Raw genomic sequence first — 21,934 nt, 5'->3', positions numbered from 1 at the left:
CCAGGCAACAGAGTGAGACTCTGTCTCAAAAAAAAAAAAAAAAAAGAAATACTACCTAACCATAAAACAAATAATCTATATTAATCGGATTCTGAATAATTTCTTTCATTAATAATTTCCTAAATATTTTCATTGGCTTTTTATTTATTTTTATCCTGTAAATTTTCCATTTACATCTCCCATTTTTATACTGGGTTACTGGTCCTATCCATTTGTAGATGGCCTTTGTACACTGTGTACATTGAACCTGTAATAGTGTACGTGGCAAATATTTTCTCCCAATCATTTATGAGTCCTTTAACTGTATTTATAGTTTCCCTTGCTGTACAAAATTGGCAAACTGCTTATATAGCAAAAAGTCACAGCAGCAGCTCCTTCCCACAGGGACTGTGAATTACTAATAAGTTTATGGCCACAATGTTTAAGCAACATATGCCTGAAGTTTTTCATTCTTTTCTGTAAAAATGCTTGTCCATTCATACCTAGAATATATGCAGATATTCTTGCCCAAAATTACTTTTGTGGGGGTAATCTATAAGCTCATCCTGCTACTTTACAATGATGAAGGTTGCTAGGATTGGGTGACAGGTTTGCATTATTTTAATCACTCTCATTTCATATATGTTTAAGGATTTCTATAACAAAGAACAAATAAAATTTAAAAAAAGAACCTAGACCAATTTGGGGCAGATCCCAAAACAACTTCTAGCAGGAAGAAATGAAGAAAGAATTTAGGAAACATATATGAAGATTCAGAGAGTAAAGACATACTTAGCAGAGCTTGTGTAAAAAACTGATATTCATCCACACTACTGTCAAGGTCAAGCGGAGTGCTGAATCCCTCAAGGGCAGTTTCTTCCAATATTTCCTCATCCCAGTCATCATCATCTTCCTCCTCATCTTCGCCTCTTCCATTATTTGACTGCATTGCTTGGGCATTTACATTCGTCTCCTCTTCATCACTCGAAATCTCCTCTGTGAATCCGTTCATGATTTAAAAGGAATCAAAACACATAAGGACAAAATATAAAATTTCATTAAAAAAAGATTATAAAATAACATTCTGGAAATGGAAAAACTATCACATAATTTTACCTAAAATTATAAAAATTAACCTTATCTTTCCTGTAATTTGCTAAATTGAGAATGACTTTATCCTTCTCACTGAAAAGTCTCTCTAAATCTGTCATCCGGCTGAACAGTACTACTGCTATGCTATGGCTGCCCCATGTTCATTAATGTAAGAATACTATTTAATTGAAGATGCCAAAATTAATTTTGTTTTTCTTTTTAGAGAAAAGGTCTTGTTCCATTGCCCAGGCTGGAGTACAGTGGCCCAATCATAGCTCACCAAAGCCTTAAACTCCTGGGCTCAAGTGATCCTCCCGCCTCAGCCTCTCAAGTACCTAGGACTACAGGTACTCGCCACCATGCCCAGATAATTTTTTTGTTTTTGGTAGAGATGGGGGTCTTGCTACATTGCTCAAGCTGGTCTCAGACTCCTGGCCTCAGGCAATCCTCCTGCCTTGGTCTCTCCTGCTGGGATTATAGGTATGAGCCAATGCACATGGCTCTTCTCTTTAAAAAAAAAAAAGGAAGGGAGACATAAAATGATTGTGCAGTCAGTGCATGTGTTTTAAACAACAATGACCTCCCATTGAGAATTCAGGTCTGTTAATTAACTAAGTTGGTTATGAACTGCTTGAAAATGCCAAAATGATTTCATTTCTGCTAATAAATATAGTAAAAATATAGATCCAACAATCAATCCCACTTCTGGGTATTTATCCAAAAAAGTATGTGGAACAGATATCTGCACTCCCATATTCACGGCTACACTATTCACAATAGTCAAGTTACGATGAAATCAACCTAGTATCCATTAACAGATGAATGGATGAAGAAAATGTGGTATATATACACAATGGAATACCATTTGGACTTAAAAAAAGAAAATTGTCATGTGCAACATGGATGAACTTGGAGGACATTATGCTAAGTGAAATAAGCCAGGCATGGAAAGACAAATACCACATGTTCTCATTATATGTGGAACGTGAAACGATCAAACTCATAGAAGTAGAAAGTAGAATGGTGGTTACCAGTGGCTAGAGGGTGGGGGGAATGGGGAGATGTTGGCCAAAGGGTACAAACTCTCAGACAGGAGGAAAAGGGGTTTTTTGTTTTGGTTTTTTGAGATCTATTGTACAGCATGGTGAATATAGTTAATAATGGTGTACTGTACATTTCAAAATTGATAAGACGGTAAATTTCAAATGTTTTCACTACAAAAAATAAGTATTTAAGGTGATGGATATGTTAATCAGCTTGATTTAATCATTCCACATTATATCATAAAACATAACATCACTTTGTACCCCATAAATATATATAATTAAAACTTATCAATTCAACTAAAAATATATAGAAAAAATTGGCCAGTCATGGCGCATGCCTGTAGTCCCAGCTACTAGGGAGGCTGAGGCAGAAGGATTGCTTGAGCCCAAGGAGTTTGAGGTTGCTGTGAGCTAGGCTGACGCCACGGCACTCTAGCCTGGGCAACAGAGTGAGACTCTGTCTCAAAAAAAGAAAAAAAAAAAACAACAACTTTCAATTTATAATTTAGAAAAATAGTAAAAATGTAAGAAAATATATATATAAAGTAGTTAGCTACATGTGACTTGAAAAGTTATTATAAAAAGCCAAATTGCATATCACCATGGATTCTGTATCCATTTGTAGCGCCAATCTGTTCCTAGCAGTTAGATTGTAACTGGAATACTGTAACAGGAAAACAGCAAATACAAAACAAAAACCGTAAAAGGAAAAACCTGGAGTAAACCCAAACCAGGCAATATTAATCTAAAACTAGTTCTATAAAGCACACCATACTGAAGCAGCTAGATTAAACTACAAGATAGTTTTAGGAATAAGGCAATTAACCATAGTTTGGACCAAACTACAAAAAAAAAAAAAAAAATACATGCTAAAGATATAGTTATAAAGAGAATAAGAAATAAGAAATATCTTTGCTAATTAATCATTCCACACTTTAGTAGGAAACCAACAAGAAAGTCTGGGATATTACTAGAAAATTTTCCTTCAAGCCATAGTAATGTAAGCCAATAAAGAGCTTGCAAAGCAAAAAATTAGAGACCATAACATACTAAAAAAAAGAACTCTATAATTGTTGGAACATACTTAGCCAAAAATACAAAAAAAATTAAACAAGCAAACGAAACTTCTCATAAAGAAGCATTACTTCAAAAGACCTACATAAAATTCAGAAAAACAAATTCAAAGCTGTATTGTGTTGAGGGTGGAAGAAAGGTAGTTTACAATTCCTATATATGAACAAACTGGGATGATGCCAGTTAAAAGTGTTTGAAGTCTATACATGCTAAAAATCACAGAATTTAGCATCAAAAATAGAGTTGTATGTTTTTGAGGAAGAGTTCTTATTTTTCTGAGCTAACAAAATGTCTGTTTTTAACCAGAAGAGGAAAAACTCCCCTTAGAATTGGATAATGCTACCTCCTGGTCTTTAGCAAGTAGTTTTGTAATCTCATCATTAAGCAAAATAAAAGCCTTATATTCTTGACTCTAACAGTCTTATTCTGATTCAATTAAGCAAATCACCTTCATTTAAGTACTTTACCCATAACTTATATTTAAATCACAAATATATAATATCTCTCAAATACTTTTGGTAATGAGTCACTTCAGAACCTTAAAAAAAAAAATCACTCTCTACTAATCTGTTGTACTAACACTTCTGCTCTTAATCTAATGGTTCATTTAACTCATGGCTGCTGCCTTTACTGAGGCACAAACAAGAAGAAAATGAAATACTAGGTTCTAACTTGTAGTCAAGACCACTTGATTCTGTTACAAATATATTTCCTAATGTGTAACATCTACTAGTCTCCATTAAAAACTCATTGACAGTTTTAAATGTCAAAGGGTGCACAAACCTAAGTTTACGCCACATTATATAATTAATATCAAGTCAACCAAGCCCAAACTATTTGTTCTATGTGCAGTAGGCCAAAGAATGTAAATCTGTTTCATGACTCCAAATAGACAAATGTTCAAAGAAAACGCACGCTCAAATCAAAATCAATTCTAGCATTCATTGCAACGAGAAGACTTTACCATTTTCTTCCATATCAGCTTTCTCTGCTTTTGAGTGATCGTCCCGGTTTAGCAGTTGCTTAGTGGCACAGATCTGCTTCAGGCCAAGGAAAAGGAAAAGAATTGAGGGAACAATCTGTCCCACCACAGCATCTACTGCAGGAGGTCGATTCTGCAACTCCAAAAGAATACTCAGTCCTATTATACACATCTTCCGGTCATGATGCCTGCAAATTTTGGGAAAAAAAAAATTGTGAACATGAGAAATGCAATAGAGGACAAATTCTGGAGAAACTACAAAAAGAAATGTCCGAGGTATGCTCCAAGGTTCATTCATCTTGTACTATATGACATCCTACATAAATCAAATTTTGTAAACCAGTTATGTATCTTCTGCAATTAACATGGTGACTCTTAATGCAACACTAATTTATGATTAATATAAATGCTATATATGAGCCTTGGCATAATGAGTTTTATTAAAACAGGAATACATATTTTATGTTCCTGTTTTAATAAAACTCATTTGTATTTGACAGCATAAAGTTCCTATACAATGGGAAGAAAATGAAGAGTTTCTTAGACTTTTCCATCATTAGACTGATCTACAAGGTTTCTTGGCACATATACTTTACACTAACCCTGGATGCCAAAAGCTATTTCAAAAAACTCAGCATCTAGTAAGTTGAACTTAATGTAAGTAGTCTATTACAGTCCTCTGCCGTAAAACAGATAAGGAAAATTTAAGGATAAGAAAAATTTAATTCTGAGTGGGAAAAAAGTTCAATGTACATTAAACACATTTTTCTACTAAATGTTCTTCTACATTGTTTAAAACTAAAAATATTAAGAATTAAACTACTATATTGGTAAAAACAGTCTCAAGATTGCAGGCATAAACAAAAATTCACTAGCCATGACTCAATTTGTTTAAAGTGGGAGCAATATAATGGACAAACCCAATAATGAATATAGTATAAGCTTCTGTTATTCTCATTATTTGCATTTCCTGACTCATTCAAGTTACTGATGCCCAAGTAAGATGCCATAATAGGAGCTATACTTGACTGAGGGCTTTCTCATCCATATAGCCCCTAACCAGTAGTATGCACCAGATGTCAAGTGGATCACAGCAGAAAAGATGATTATCAAGTGAGGCTCTAGACATTCCAAGGAAGCACAACACAAGGACTCCCTGTCTATGAAATAGCTAGAAGAGATAGCCTTTCTATCTTTGGACAATTGCTTATAGATGCTAATAAAGACATAAGTGTACCAACTGCTCAACTTTGAATGACCAAATCTCTACTTCCTAAATCTTTGTCAGAGAAAACTTTAAGCATAAGTTCTTTTTAAAGTACACTGTTCCCTTCAAGGATTTAATAAAAAATCTCAATAACGACAGATTCCAGTGGCGTGAAAGTAGAAAAATTAGAACACACATAGCAGCTTGTAAATATGTTCCTCCATCCCTAGCCCACCATCCTAGTCCAGGCCTCCATCTTCTCTCACCCACGTAGCAGTGTCCTTACCCCTTCCTGCTAGGAGTCTATTCCTCTCAGCAAATTTTTCTAAATGATATCTGACAAAACTTAAAAAGAACACTATTTCTAGTGGGTAGACTCCAATTCTACAGTGTAGTACTGATGAACTCATTAGAAGTATTTTCTGATAGTTATTGTCAGTTAAAAAAGATGGGCTGAAATGATTTGTATAAAATATAACTCTGAGTCTTAATATGAGTCCCTTTTAAAATTAATTAAGTAATTAATTTTTTTTAGAGACGGGATCTCACTCTGGCATCTGGGTGGAGTGCAATGGTGTAATCACAGCTCATTGCAGCCTTGAACTCCTGGGCTCAAGTGATCCTCCTACCTCAGACTCCTGAGTATCTGGGGATTACAGGTACATGCCACCACAACTGGCTTTAAAATTTTTAAACTATAAAAATCAAAGTTTCGTGTAGAAGTTTAGGAGTTAAATTTAAATTTGCCAGATTTAAATAGGCCAAACTATACAAACATCTGGATCAGAACATTAGTCTTGTTTAGGATGACATATTAAATCAAAACAAATTAGACAGCAATCTAGCTCAAATTCTAGCATATCACAATCACTAATATGTGTTACTAGACTTGAGGTGGGCACATACCACTAGTTGGGACCTCACTCTTCCTATGTTTGAAAACTAGGAGGGTGCTTCACAAAAAGCCAAGTACTACTGGGGCAGGACCCTGGCTACAACAAACAAGCCTTCTGAACCTACATTTGAGAACAGACACCCTTAAGATCTACAAAGAGTTAAACATCCTGGGATATTACATTATTATTTTGCCAGACTGGTATCTTCCTTAGAAACCTGACTCCATTTAGAATCTTTTTGCCCACAGACACTTAAGAGTCATGGAACCCAGATGGACACTGAATTCTCGTTGCCTAGAGATATGACATACATTAAGTCAAAAATAAGTGGGGAAGGACTATATCTAATTTTCAGAGCCTGCATTCTTTCCACTAGACTATACTGTGGAAATACATCCTTAATTTTCTAAAAATTAATTCTATCAATGCACTAAAAATAATTCCTAAGATATGGAAATTATCTTTATACATGCTATTATATGCATATATTAAAAAGTAAACTTCCCAGAAACAGAAAAGCAGTGTAAAATCCAAAAGACACATACCCGAGAAAACAATCTGTATCATTCATCCACTGATTTATAAACTGTACAGTGATAGGTCCAGGGTTGTGAGGCAACTGAATTCGTTCTAAAGTATGTAGCAGCAAATCAGGATTGTAGTACAAGGCAGCAATTGCAACCTGAAGACACATAGTACGGAGCTCACTAGTTTTGACCCCTCGAGTTAATCTCTCCAAAACAAGCTGAATGAAGAGTGGAATGCACTAGAGGACAAAAAGAAAAAGAGTCAACCATACAGACAGCAACCAAGTAACTCTGACAGAAAGCTGAATGTTGGCAAAGAATGTTTTCAATAAATAAGACAGGCTTAATGACAATGAAACTTTTGCTTATTGAAATAATTTGAGTTATTTAAAAGATTTATATCCTCATAAAAACCTACAGAGATTAAACAGATGAAAAGAAGTCCTACAGCAGTGCTAGAATAATCTTCCTTTTTAAGTGCAGATTAGAGTTAGTTGAAGATTGATCTGAGAGACAACACACAAATGGTGGCAATAATCCACATGTGGACCCAGCCACTTCCACGTTTAAGGTAAAATGACTGCATGTCATTTTCTTTGGCAAACAAAACTGGAAATAAATAAATAGAACTGAGAATAAGTATGACGTAATCAAATTGTTCCTTGAGAAAGAAAATTCCTCTTAGTATAAGTGAAAGAAAAAGACTGAAGAAAAAATGGTGGACCCCACAAATTAAAATCATCTAACTCCAATTCTAAAGTGTAATATTGATAAACCAATTTTATTAGAAGTATCTCCTGTTATTTTCAATTAAAGAAGATGGGCTGAAATGATTTGTATAAAATAAAATTTATAAAATTTTATCTGTCAATTATACCTCAATGAACCTGGGGGCGGGGAGGTCACTCTCAAAAATAATTAAGATTTTGGTGGAAAGCAAATAAGAGGAAGCTGGTAGCTACTATACTGAGAGCAAAAAGACAGGCCAGCAGTTCACTGGAAAAAGCAAGGAAGGAGACAGCCAAGAGCCCTCCTGGAGTCGGAACAAAACTCAAAGATAGACTTTGAAAACTTCACATTAGCCATTATAAATGTTTAAAAAATAAAAGAAACCATTGTAAAGTAAAAGAAGCTATGATGACAATATCTCAAAGATAAAATATCAATAAAGAGAGACACAAAAAAGAAGCAAATGGAAATTCTGGACTTAATAAGTACTGTAAGCAAAATGAAAAATTCAGTAGAGGAGCTCAACAGTAGATTTGAACTGTCAGAAGAATTAGCAGACTTGAAGATAGATAGATAAAGATTATGCAACCCAAAGACCAGAGATAAAAAAGAGAATGAAGAATGACCAAAGTCTCAAAGAAATGTGGAATACAATTAAACACACCAACATATACGTAATGGGAGTACAAGAGAGAGGAAAAGCAGAAAAAATATTCAAAGACATAACAGTTGAAAACTTCCCAAATTTGACAAAAAAAAAAAAAACCCTACACATCTAAGAGGCTCATGAATTAATTCTAAGCAGTATAAATGCAAAAAGATCCACACACAGACACATTATAGTATAAATGCTGAAAAAAAGAAAATCTGGACAACAGCACCAAGAGAAAAACATCCATCACCATAACAAAGGAACTCCAATGAGATTAACAGCTGTTAATCATTTCTCATCAGAAACATTGGAAGCCAGAAGATAGTGGGATGGGATGTACAAAGTACTAAAAAAAAAAAATTGCCAACCAAAGATCCACCAAAACTCTCTTCCAAAAATGAAGGGAAAAATAAAGATATTTTCAGAAAAACAAAAACTGAGAGAATCCATTACTAGAAGACCTGCCTTAAAAGAAATACTAAATGAAGTTCTTCAGGCTGAATGCAAGTGACCCAGATGGTAATTCAAAGTCACTCACACACACACAAAAGAGCAATTATGACTTTATATAATTATAAAAGAAAGTATAAACAATATTTCTTTGACTTAATTCTCTTAACTGTTTTAAATAGCAATTGCATAAAACAATAATGTTATAATTGTATTGTTGGGCCTATAAAATAGACAAATGTAATATACTCAACATCAACAATACCAAAGAGGTAGGAACAAAGTTGTATCGGAGTTACAAAATGATACCAGATGGTAACCCAAAGCCACAGTAATAAGAGAACCAGAAATGGTAAGTGAGGAGGTTAATATAAAAAACTCCATAAATACATATTTGTCACCTTTTTTTTCTCAGCTTCTTTAACAGACATAAAATTATAAGAAGTAATAATTACAAACAATGTACTGTTGGGTTTGTAACATATATAAATGTAATATGTATAATAATGAGGCAAAAAGGGGAAAGAGGGAATATAGTTATATAGGAGTAATGTTTCTGTATCTCACTGAAATTAAGTTACTATAAATCTGAAGTAGATTCTAATAAGGTCAAATATATGTTAAGCCACCAAAAAAATAACAAAAATAAATGGTGAAAAAAACATAGAGCAGCCACTAAGAAAATAAAAGGAAATAGTGAAAAAAAATTGAAGGAATTAAAATGTGACATCAGAAAATATTAATTCAAAAGCAGTAAAGGAATATGGGAACAAAAACATGAGACATATAAAAATAAAATGGCAGACTAAATCAATGTGTAACAGCAGTAATAATAAATATGAATGGATTAAACAATGAAAAGTTACAGAATGTCAGATTGGATAAAAACCAAGATCCAACTACATAAAACACACTTTAGACTCAAAGATACAAACAGGTCAAAAGTAAAAAGATGGAAAAAGATATATTATACCACAGTAGTATCAAAAATTGAATTAATCATGTTGAAAATTTATCAATTTATACCTTATAAAAAGTATAAAGTATAAAATTATACTTTTTAAATAGGTTAAGAGAAATTTTTCTTTTTTTCACAGTATCTTAATTTCTGGTGAGAAAAGGTACCTGGGGGTATTTAAATAACATGCACAAAAACAAAGGGAACGTGTAAATCACTGGGACTCCAATTTGAGTAGAATTTACACATTTCCTTCATTAACTAATAGCCTCTTATATGATTACATATTTTTCTGTGCATCCCTTTCTCAGCTAGACACAAGTGGTACAATTTCCAAATTACATGGCTGTTTTTATCATCATTTAAATAGGATTTGCACCAGCAAGCACAAACTATAGGTTGTCTTTCTAATTTTTCGTCATAACATAAACAAAATGCCAATCAGGTATGTAAATTTCAAATGTGAACACCTTACAGGCATGTAAGAAGCTTTCCAGACATACAGTACCTGATCAATTCCCCTTCCTTTGCACTGAAGAATGATGACTTCAAGAAGTTTGGCTGCATGGCATTCTGCATCTTCTCCTCCATCTCCACACAGTACCTGCAGTAATCACAATTTAGTTGGCAATGAGGGACACTGCATGGAGTTTAACTGAGGCTACATAAAACAACTATCCCATATAAATTCAGTCTTAGGAATCATAGCTTTGCTTACTTGGCAAGTTTACCCTGCCAACCCAAAGAAGGAAGATCAAAATGAAGTTCATCTATCTTCTCTATCTATTCTATTCACTAATTTGACTTTAGATTAATAAAGTAGGCTATATGAGTTAATTGTCCAGATAAAGGAAGCTTCCCTTTAAAGATACCAAAACACAACAATAAAATGAAATCCAAATAGAACAACTGCCTTTTTATTATAAACTCTATTTTTTTTGTTTCTTTTGAATTCTTGTCCACATGTACCTATTTTTTCATAATAATCATAATATGATATTACACATTTTTCCATTTCTCCACATAAACTTCACAATTAGAAATATTTTCCATGGACATTATAACCATTTAGGACTATACAATATGACAGTAGATTAATATAACAAAGTTACCAGACTACTCCTCTATTGACAATTCTGTATTTTCACTATTATAAACAATTCTACAATGTACATGTTCATACAAAAGATTTGGAACATGATTGCCTTATAAGATTCCCAAAAGAAAGTCTCCTAGAGTAGAACATGCTTATGTTAAAAAGATGGGAAAATTAATAAATTAAGGATCCAAACACAAGATATAAGAAAAAGAGACAATCCAAAGAAATGAGAAAACAGAAATTTAAAACATAGACAAAAAGAGGTAACAGAGAGAAACCAAAAGCAGATCTATTGAAAAGGGACTTAAGGTAGATAACTTTTGCCAAAATTTTAAAATATTAGGTATGAAAGAGACAATAAATACAGACAGAAGAGAAATTACAAATAAGAGAATAAAGCCAGATGCAGCGGCCCACACCTACAGTCCCAGCTACTCAGGAGGCTGCGGTGGAAGGATCACTAGAGCCCAGGAGTCTGAGGCTGCAGTGAGCTCTTGCGTGATCAGGCCACTGCACTCCAGCCTGGGCAACATAGCAAGACCTCATTTCTTAAAAAAAATTTTTTTTAAATAAATAAGAGAATACTATGAAGAACACTATGTTCTTTATATGTTTGAAATTTCAGATGCATTAGATAATTTCCTAGAAAATTATAATTTAAGAAAACTGAATTAAAAAGAAATTCTAAATAAAGATTGAACCTTGCCATTTAATCTCATTCTCCCCCAAAAAGCCATGGAAATGACAGTAAAGAGATTTTAAATGCACACATATACAAAGACAGAGAAAAGGAAAGAGATTCAACAAAAAGTTTGGAAGTTTGGAAATGTGGCCAGGCATGGTGGCTGAGCACTTTGGGAGGCCACAACAGGAGAATTGCTTGAGGTCAGGAGTTCAAGACTAGCCTGGGCAACATAGCGAGACCCAGGATCTACAAAAGATAATAAATATTAGCCAGGCATGGTGGCACATGCCTGTAGTCCCAACTACTCAGGAGGCTGAGGTGTGAGGATCATTTGAGCCCAGGAATTTGAAGGCTATAGTGACCTATGATCATGCCACTGTATTCTAGCCTGGGTGACAGAGCAAGACTCTGTCTCTTAAAAAAAAAAAAAAAAATTGGAAACTGGAAAACAGTGAGTTAAATCATGATCAGATAATGGGCAAAGCCAAAAATCAACCCTATTTACATAAATTTAAAATTCTATCTCTACGCCAGGCGTGGTGGCTCATGCCTATAATCCTAGCACTCTGGGAGGCTGAGGCAGGAGGATCGCTCAAGGTCAGGAGTTTGAGACCAGCCTGAGCAAGAGCGAGACCCCGTCTCTACTAAAAAAAAAAAAAAAAATAGAAAGAAATTAGCCAGACAACTAAAAAAATAAATATAGAAAAAAAATTAGCTGGGCATGGTGCTACATGCCTATAGTCCCAGCTACTCGGGAGCCTGAGGCAGTAGGATCGCTTGAGCCCAGGAGTTTGAGGTTGCTATGAACTAGGCTGACACCACGGCACTCTAGCCTAGGCAACAGAGCGAGATTCTGTCTCAAAAAAAAAAAAAAAAAAAAAAATTCTATCTCTAGAGCAATATATCACAATCTACTTTCTAAATGAAAGTGGGCTCTGGAACCAGAATGTCTTCATTCAAATCACAGCTCTGCTACTTATTAGCTATGTTTTTAGAAAAGCTACTTAACCTCTGTCTCTTACTGTCCCTATCTATGAGAATAACTGTACCCACTTCATGGGGTTGTATGACACAGAAAGAAAAATAATCACTCCCTTTTCCCAAAATTGCATTTACTTGAGGTTTTTGTTTGCTAAAAGGAAAAGATATATCTTATAATTTAAAAAATGGGCTCTGGAGCCAGACTACTTGGGTTCAAATCTGGCTCCAATACATAGTAGCTATGTAACAGAATAATTTCTTAAACCTCAGGCACAGTTCAAGAAATTATGCCTCAGTTTCTTCACTGATTAAAATAGGATACCTTCCTTATAATGTCATAAAGATTAAATAAGTTAACATGCATAAAGTGTTTAGGAAACACCTGGTATACGATAAAAATTCAATAAATATTAGCTAGTATTAAAACCTGGAATATGAAATATATTTTAACTACTTGATAAGTGTAAGGACATTGTTGTGAATACCAATTCACTCTGTTATCATTCAGAGCAGCTGTGACTTACTAATGGAATACACAGGACTGCTATGTTTTCTACTTGTTGCTTTCTTTCCCCTTTCCCTCACTATAGGCTCTCTCTGTAACTTAGGGGAAAACTGAAGATTGACAGGTGATTATGATTTAACAAGATGTGTTATCACAGAGCTAAGTGAGTCATGAAAAATCATAAGTCAACCCCTTAAGTTTATACTTGAAGCAGCTTATTGACTTTCCAGAATTTCCCAGGCTCTTTATAACTGAACTGGGACCTAAACCAGATACACTGATTACGAGTTCAGAGCTCTTACCAGATCCTCATACACTCCTCCACTATTGAAAAAAATGGGTTGTACACTAGCTATTTTATTCCCAACTCCAAGGCCAAACTTCTTAGTTTCTGGCTATTTGAGCTTTCCAAAATCTGCCTGCCAGCTTTATGCAATATGGTTTTATATTTATGTACAAACATATATTTAACTAAAGAAGGAAAAAGTTATTTAGGTGTCAAACATTTCAAGATATAACCAATAAAGGGCCAAATCTAACCTGTGGCAAAGACAACGCAGTAGATGGTCATTTGTGTGTAAATATAACAGTAGCCATTATATGGATTATAAATTACCTTGGATTGAGCTAAATGATGCTTTTTTCCAAACTATTACAATTTTTGTCTTATATTGCTTATGTTCAAATTACCTACATCTAATGCCTTTCCAAATATACATTCAATTAGCAGAAAAAAGATCAGTGCCATTCTGTCACTGATTGACAAACTGTGGTTAATTTTTCTAGCACTTTTCTTGAATCAAGTAGCAAGTTTATATTTTTGAAAGGAAAAAAATACAAAAATATTTACCCTGAAAATTATAAAGTACACAGATATAAAAACGATGAACATTCTTAAGCACAACACACAACATGAAACTTTCAAATTACAACATTCCCAAGCTCCTTTTGAAAATAAAAAATGACAGATATATGTTGATGAAGATAATGAAGATAAAACTGAATTAAATGTTTAATAAACAAACTGAAAAAGTGTCTTGAAATAAAATACTCAAACATTAGTAAGAACCACTGCAACAACTGATTAGGACCTGCTTACCTTTCTACACATTGTGAAAAGAATTTCTAAATGCTTTGGATTTGATAGTAAGGTATCTGTATCTATTGTCACATAATTATGCAGGAGAGGCATCATGTCTGAAAAAAAAAATTCAAAATCCCATTGAGACTTGAGTAACAAGAGCAGAAATAACTTAGTCCTGCTGAAACCACATCTCTCTGGCACCCACACATTACCATCTTCCCTTGCAACCACAAAATGCTAGAAATGAAAGTGATAAATCTGCCTACTTATAGAGGAGGAAAATAAGGTTCAGAAAGATTTAAATGCTCACCATTTATTGTAGTAATCGTTCTGAATTTTTTCCTTTTCTTCATTGTCCCCACCACCATCTGACATACTTTATATCTTGTTGCTTGTTTGCTGAGTGTTTTCCCTGTTCTCTCTCCTCCCCCACACTAGAATGTAGCTTCAAGAGGGCAAGGGGTATTTTGTTCAGCTGTATCGCTGAACTCAGAAGAGTGCTTGGAATTGTATTCGGAAAACATTTATTGAATTAACGTATGGATACATGCTCTGGCTATAAGGTAACTTGAGATACAATAAAAAATAAATACAACAAACTCTTCTGCCTATATACCTAGGGCTGAAAAACATTACTACCATAGCTCCACCCTTTACTTGACAGGTAAATAAGAACATTCTCCGATCGGTACTGGAATCATACATGTTTTTATTTCAGGTGTCAATGGAAGTAATATCTAGATACAGAAAAGCAAAAATGTTATATGGTCAAAGCCATACCTGTAAAGTATTCAAAGCAATCCTGTTGAAAAACTTCATATAATATAACTAGAAGCTGCCACATCTGAGGGGAAATACTGTGGCAGGTTAAGCTATATGCCAGTGAAAGAATCTCCTCATAGAATTCTAGAAAGAAGAAAATCTCTAGTTAGAATTCTGGGAAATAGCAAAAATTAAACACAAAGACTACACATAGGAGGGTTTAGACTATACACTCAGACACAGTCCTCCTATATCTAATGTACTTACAAGCCTCCCTCTCTCAGCAACTGCATCTTGAGCTACATATATGCCACCTTCCATTTCTTTTCTTTTTTTTTTTTTTGAGACAGAGTCTTACTCTGTTGCCCGGGCTAGAGTGAGTGTCGTGGCGTCAGCCTACCTCACAGCAACCTCAAACTCCTGGGCTTAAGCGATCCTTCTGCCTCAGCCTCCCAAGTAACTGGGACTACAGGCATGCGCCACCACGCCCGGCTAATTTTTTCTATATATATTTTTAGCTGTCCGTATAATTTCTTTCTATGTTTAGTAGAGACAGGGTCTCGCTCTTGCTCAGGCTGGTCTCAAACTCCTGAGCTCAAACGATCTGCCCGCCTCGGCCTCCCAGAATGCTAGGATTACAGGCGTGAGCCACCGCGCCCGGCCCACCTTCCATTTCTTACCGAGATCTGCCCTCTATCCAAGGCAAGGCAAAAATGTGTTTTACTAAACTTTTACACTACTGAAAAAACACAGATTGTTTTCTACTTTATAATATATAGAATATAGTTTATATTTATAAAACTATTAGAAATGGATACAAGAAGGAAGAGATTATCATACCTCTCTCATGTAGAAGACTAAAATTTACAAATAATTAACAATATTCTTCGGAGAGCTTAATTACACTGGGCTAAAATATCTGCCTATCTCAAATTTATATTTTACAAACGACTATATACTGTGCAATATTCTGTCAATTTACAAAACTTGTAAAATTTGTAGAGTATTCTTCAAGTTACTCAAAACAATCATACCCACTATGGAGTAGAAGAGTCCAAAGGAAATGTTCTTATATTCTCATATATATTATCCTTACCCTCAACCAAAAGTAAACTACATTTATACATATAATCAGAAAACACAAACCTTATTACAAAAATTTCAAGTATTTAATAATTCCTATCATGTCACTGAGCAAAGAAGTCTAACTTTAAAGGTTTTTTTCTTTTTTCCTCTTATAAAAAGAAAATACTATACTCACCCTGGAAACTTGATTAAAGTTTTTTTTTTTCTAACTTCACTTAAGACTTAATATATTTAAAAGCCAGTAGTACAGATACTTCCCTTACTGAAACCAAAATGAGATGGAAATTACAGATACTGGGAAATAATTTAAGATAATCATTTGAAAATAACAAATTATCTAAATACAGAATTTCTGAAAGTTCTACCATGGTACTGGTATAAAAACAGACACAGACTAATGAAACAGAATAGAAAGCCCAAAAGTAAATCTACCCATGTATGGTCAACTGATTTTCGACAAAGATGTCAAAAAAACACAATGGAGAAAGGACAGTTTCTTCAATAAATGGTGCTAGGAAAATTGAATATCCACATGCTGAGGAAATTCGACACTCATCTTATACCATATAGAAAAATCTACTCAAATTGGACTAAATACTTGAACTTTAAACCTGAAATTATAAAACTATTAGAAGAAAACATAGAGGAAAAGCTCCATGACATTGCTCTGGGGAATGATTTTTTTATGGAAATGACCCCAAAGGCACAGGCAACAAAAATGAAATTAGACAAATAGGATTACATCAAACTAAAAAGCTTTGCACAGCAAAGGAAATAATCAACAGAATGAAAAGACAACCTAAAGAACAGGAAAAAATATTTGTAAACCATGTATCTGATAAATGGTTACTATCCAAAACATATAAGGAACTCAAACCACTCAATAGCAAGAAAACAAATAACCCAATTTAAAAATGGGAAAAGGGCCTGAACAGACATTTCTCAAAAGACAACATACAAATGGCCAACAGGTACATGAAAAAAATGTTCAACATCACTAATCATCAGGGAAATGCAAACTAAAACCAAAATGAGATACTCTCACACCTTAGGGTGGCTATTATCAAAAAGATGAAAGGGGCTAAGGGCAGTGGCTCACTTCTATAATCCTAGCACCTTGGCAGGCCAAGGCAGGAGGATCACTTGAGACCAGGAGTTCGAGGCCAGTCTGGGCAACATTTTTTTTTTAAGAGATGAGGGTCTCATTAGGTTTGTCCAGGCTGGTCTCAAACTCCTGGCCTCAAGGGATCCTCCTGCCTCAGCCTTCCCACTTGCTGGGATTATAGGCTTGAGTCACTACACCTGGCTCAATCACAGATTAAAGTAACTTCACCTAAACCTTATCCCATTTCTTCATTTCTCAAAATGTAAAATTTTAAATTCTGCCCTTCAAAAATTCCAAGATCAAAAATTCTTTTTTTTTTTTTTTTTTTTTTTGAGACAGAGTCTCACTTTGTTGCCCGGGCTAGAGTGAGTGCCGTGGCATCAGCCTAGCTCACAGCAACCTCAGACTCCTGGGCTTAAGCGATCCTACTGCCTCAGCCTCCCTAGTAGCTGGGACTACAGGCATGAGCCACCATGCCCGGCTAATTTTTTTGTATATATATTTTTAGTTGGCCAGATAATTTCTTTCTATTTTTGGTAGAGACGGGGTCTCACTCTTGCTCAGGCTGGTCTCGAACTCCTGACCTCGAGCGATCCACCCGCCTCTGCCTCCCAGAGCTAGGATTACAGGCGTGAGCCACCGCGCCCGGCCAAAAAAATTCTTAATTGGATATAAGTTTATCTGTGAATGAAAAAATATATATCTAATATTAGAAAAGATATCAAAAAACTAGAGAGAATATGCACGTTTCTCTTTTCAAAATTGTCCATCTTGTTAAATTTGAAGGGCTAAAATTATACTCTACGTTAATCAAATTAAAACAAATTTTCCCATTCACTTTTTTATTTAATCTTTGAACTTACCAATCACGTGTTTCTGTAAAACAACATCAATGATCCGTAGACAGATATTCTCTAACTGCTGTGTAATCTAAAGATAAATTTTAAATATTTAGTTTAAAACTCATCATGATACCCTTAATATACAAATGTAATATTATCTCAATAAAAATATCAACAGGACATTTTTGAAAGGGGAACTTACAATTCTAACATATATGTGAAAAATTAAACATGCAAGAATAATCAGGAAAATTCTGAAAATAGGCTAATGATGGGAATAGGGGTTAAATCCGTAACAGAATTACAAATTAAATTAGTTCCTTACCTCATATTTTATACCAAAATAAATTCCTAATGGATCAAAGATTTCAATGTGAAGAATTAAACCATAAAAAATGCTAGAAGAAATAAAAAGAATTCTTGTATACATGAAATCAACACATCAACAGAATAGGCAAAGGTTATAAAAAAGAAATACAAATACAACGTATGTAAATGCATCTTTTTCATAACCTTTGCCTATGTTTATAAAAAGATGTTCATGCTAATACATGATAAGAGTACAAATTCAAAGTGCAACATTAATACTTTTGACCTATCAGACCGGCATTGTTCAAAAGGTATGGGGCTGGGAAGACGACCCTGTTGTACATTGACTTGGGGAGTGTAAATTGGCACATGCTGTGAAGAACAAGTTAGCAAGACCCTTCTGACTTACTCAGGCATGTATCCTGCAACTCAGTAATTTCACTTCAAGGATTTACCCTATAGATATATTATTACATGTGCAAAATGACATGTAAAAGGCCACTCATTGCCACAATGTTTGTGGCTACTAACAATCAAATGTCTGTTTAAACAAGGGATAGTTAAATTATATCCATTAACTAGGGAATGGTTAAATAAACTTGACACATCATACCAGGAAATATTATGCGACCATTAAAAATATAATTTTATTGACTGATATGAAAGGATCACCAAGATATATTAAGTAAAAAATGGCAGATAAAAATTGTGGACCGTATGCTATTGTTTTTATAAAAGAAAAATATACACATTCACTTTTTGTTTGTATGTCAATAGAAAAATATCTGGATGGATACAAAAAACCTGGTAAAAATAGCTACTGCCTGAAAGGGAAATTAGATGGTTGAGGAACTGAGCGAGAAGGTGAAATTTCACTGAGTAGCTTTTGAATCTTTTTCAACATGTTTGTATTAAATATTTTCAAGCAAATAAAAATTAAAATCCATTATGGGTTACATTTTTCATGCAAATATCCTATTTTAACTTTGGAGCATATTCTAATATTTAGCTTAAACTACTCTCTTAAAGTTCAAATGATCCAAAATTTCCCAGTTTGAAAAATTAAAACCACTGAACAAAAACCCATATGCTTAAGCATTTATTTTAGATTTCCAATTTTGCTTTTCATACATCAAGTTTTTATACACGTATTCATACACATGATCTTTCCTTTTAAGGACATAATGTTTTCAAAGTTTGCTTTTACTAAGTCACAGTTCAAAATTAAAGAACAGGTGGTCAGGAGACCAAGATTCCAGTTGGTTTTGCCTCTAATTATCTATGGCCTTGGTAAAGCCATTTATCTGAAGGTTTATGTTTTTTCCATCTGTAGGTAAGGAAGCTGGGTTTGATTAGTGTTTCTCAATTTTAATCTACACCTTCCTTGTCAATCGCAGTAAGTTCAAATGCTTCTTTAACATTATTTGAAATTCAAAATAAATTTAATATCAAGAGTAAAAAATTAAAAAGACAAAACGCTGTTCTGTTTTCAAACTATTCCTGTGCTCATTCCCCACAGCTCCACCCACCCACACATTTAGGAAAACTGGACAAGGTGATTTCTTTTCAAATTTAAAATACAAGTTCTAAATATAAGGTGAAAGAACTATCCCTTAAGTATACTTGTTGTAATTTAATTTGAAACATCTCACTGTTACCAAGAGGACCATACAGTTTCAACATAGGTCACAGAAATAAAATAATGATTATGGAAATAAAAATTCACATTAAGGCCTTTAGGTGAAGGAAGACCAGTCCAGGAGAAGAATACCACACTATTTTTAAGAACCTAGGAAGTTTCCATCAGCATGTGGTAAACACAGGATAAACCAACAGCTACGTGGTTTAACAATGCTATTTAAAGAACTGGCACCTGCTTCCCAAGTCTTCACTTTATAAAACAAGAGCTGCCATCAGTGCCAAACAAGTCAACTTGCACTCACAGAAGTAATGAACAAAAATTCGAGTTAAGGAGTGATACTTGGGAAGGAGAGATGCAGGTTTTAAATGGGGATAAACTGATATTATCAGAATGATCTTACTACAAACTCAAATGTACAACCTACTAGCTCTGTGACCCCAGCAAGTCCCTTGAACCCTACCTGAACTTTGTTTTCCACTTCTGCAAGAAAGACTACTATATCCGCTCTATCTCACAGTGGCATTACTAAGATCACATCAGGTAAAAAATATGAAGACACTGGATAAATATTTGTATAAATTCTTATCTCAATACTATTCTGGAATTTATGAAAGATGTTTTTAAGCTCTTGCTCATATTCCCTTCTTTTATTACAGTATTTTTTACATCAGAATTCTGTTCCATTACCTAATCCTTTTCACTGTGACTGAATGACTGCCTGTTACTCTCCAACAAGACTAGACTGTGGGTTCCCAGAAGGCAGGGCTCGTATATTATTCAATTTGGTATTCCCCCAAAGCCTACCTAGCCTAGCACATAGGAGATGCGATGAACTGAACTCAATGTAATACAAAGAGATATACTATATACTTTACAATATTTACAATATTACAAACAGTATAATGCACTTACTATTTTCCCTCAATCATTTTAATGTTTCTTTAAAATCTGAGGGCAATTTTAAAGCCTAGCAACATAATTAAGTAGCAATTTAAAAGTCAAGACTTTAAAATTCATGCCCACTGATCACATAAATTTCAGTTAATGCTACCTACTATTATAATAATAAAACACAAAGAAATCTCACCTCTTTATGGTCTTCTACCACAGTTAAGATAGTATCAATGGTGTGTAAAATTCCCATAGCCATTACTGTTTTGTCTTCAACTTCTTCATATTCATCACTTTGAAGAACTTTGCCAAATATCTCAGCCTATGAAAATAACATTAAAATATTCAACAATTAGCACTGCCATACTCCCCTATTATAAAAGTTAGCAAAAGGGCACCATCACATATGTAAATGTCAGCATTGCTCAAACTTTAAATTCTGCCCTTTGCTGACTGAATCATCTATTTTCTTATAATGACAGAACCTGTCATGTTTTAAATACAGCCATTTTTCCTCATCTAGTCACTAGAGTGGAATATATATTAGCTATTATAACCAGATGGCTAATATTTCACTTCTGGTTGTCATTAAGCAAATAAAATCAAAATCTAGGAAAACTGAAATCAAGTAACACTAAAAAGAAAAATGTGATAGAAAGTTTAGAAAGTCAAGATATCACCTAGAAAAATAAAACAAAAAGAACAGACATGGAAAACACCAGAAAAAACATAAGGAAATTACAGACTCTATATCAGGAAATACAGAACAGAAAAAAATAGCACGGAGAAATTTATCAAAGAAGTAATACAAGAAATTGTCCCAAACTGAAGGAAATGAGTTTCCAGATTCAAAGCCCAGAAAGTAAAAATTTAGAAGGCTCACATGACGGCACATCATCATGAAACCTCAGAATATTATAGATGAAAAGAGATTATCCTAAATGTTAATAGATGTAACCCTATTAACTAGAAATATCAGAATTATTACAGCAAACATTTTTATATCAATATTTAAGTTACAGTCATGTGTCACTTAATGACAGGGATACGTTTTGAGAAACGCTTCATTAGGCAATTTCATCCTTGTGTGATCATCATAGAGTGTACTCGCACAACCTATGTAGTGTAGCCTACTACACACCTAGGCTACAAAGCTCTACGGCATGTTACTGTACTGAATACTGTAGGCAACTGTAACATAATGGTAAGAATTTGTGTATCTAAACATATCAAAACATAGAAAAGGTACAGTAAAAATATGGTATTATAATCTTATGGGAACATCATCGTATATGTACTCTGTCCTTGACCAAAACATCTTTATGCAGCACATGACTGTACGAATGAAACT

The 21,934-nt window shown here is 34.1% G+C and overlaps 1 protein-coding gene across 4 annotated transcripts in view; it reads right to left on the bottom strand.

The window, feature by feature from the left end:
* The window catches only part of IPO8 (importin 8), a 70,260-nt gene that overhangs the window by 5,661 nt on the left and 42,665 nt on the right, over positions 1-21,934 (bottom strand). For all 4 annotated transcript variants that reach the window (XM_045554092.1, XM_045554093.1, XM_045554095.1 and 1 more), the window contains 8 exons: positions 20,780-20,905; positions 17,763-17,829; positions 14,727-14,852; positions 13,962-14,059; positions 10,101-10,196; positions 6,822-7,042; positions 4,156-4,361; positions 772-975 (listed from right to left, as the gene is read on the bottom strand). In XM_045554092.1, coding sequence (XP_045410048.1) covers positions 772-975; positions 4,156-4,361; positions 6,822-7,042; positions 10,101-10,196; positions 13,962-14,059; positions 14,727-14,852; positions 17,763-17,829; positions 20,780-20,905 — 1,144 coding nt within the window. The remainder of the gene's footprint in view (positions 1-771; positions 976-4,155; positions 4,362-6,821; positions 7,043-10,100; positions 10,197-13,961; positions 14,060-14,726; positions 14,853-17,762; positions 17,830-20,779; positions 20,906-21,934) is intronic.

The sequence above is a fragment of the Lemur catta genome, chromosome 6 (assembly GCF_020740605.2).
Source record: "Lemur catta isolate mLemCat1 chromosome 6, mLemCat1.pri, whole genome shotgun sequence".
NCBI classification, from domain to species: Eukaryota; Metazoa; Chordata; class Mammalia; order Primates; family Lemuridae; genus Lemur; species Lemur catta.
Note: the sequence above shows the minus strand (reverse complement) of the source record. Positions and strands in the feature narration are given on the sequence as shown.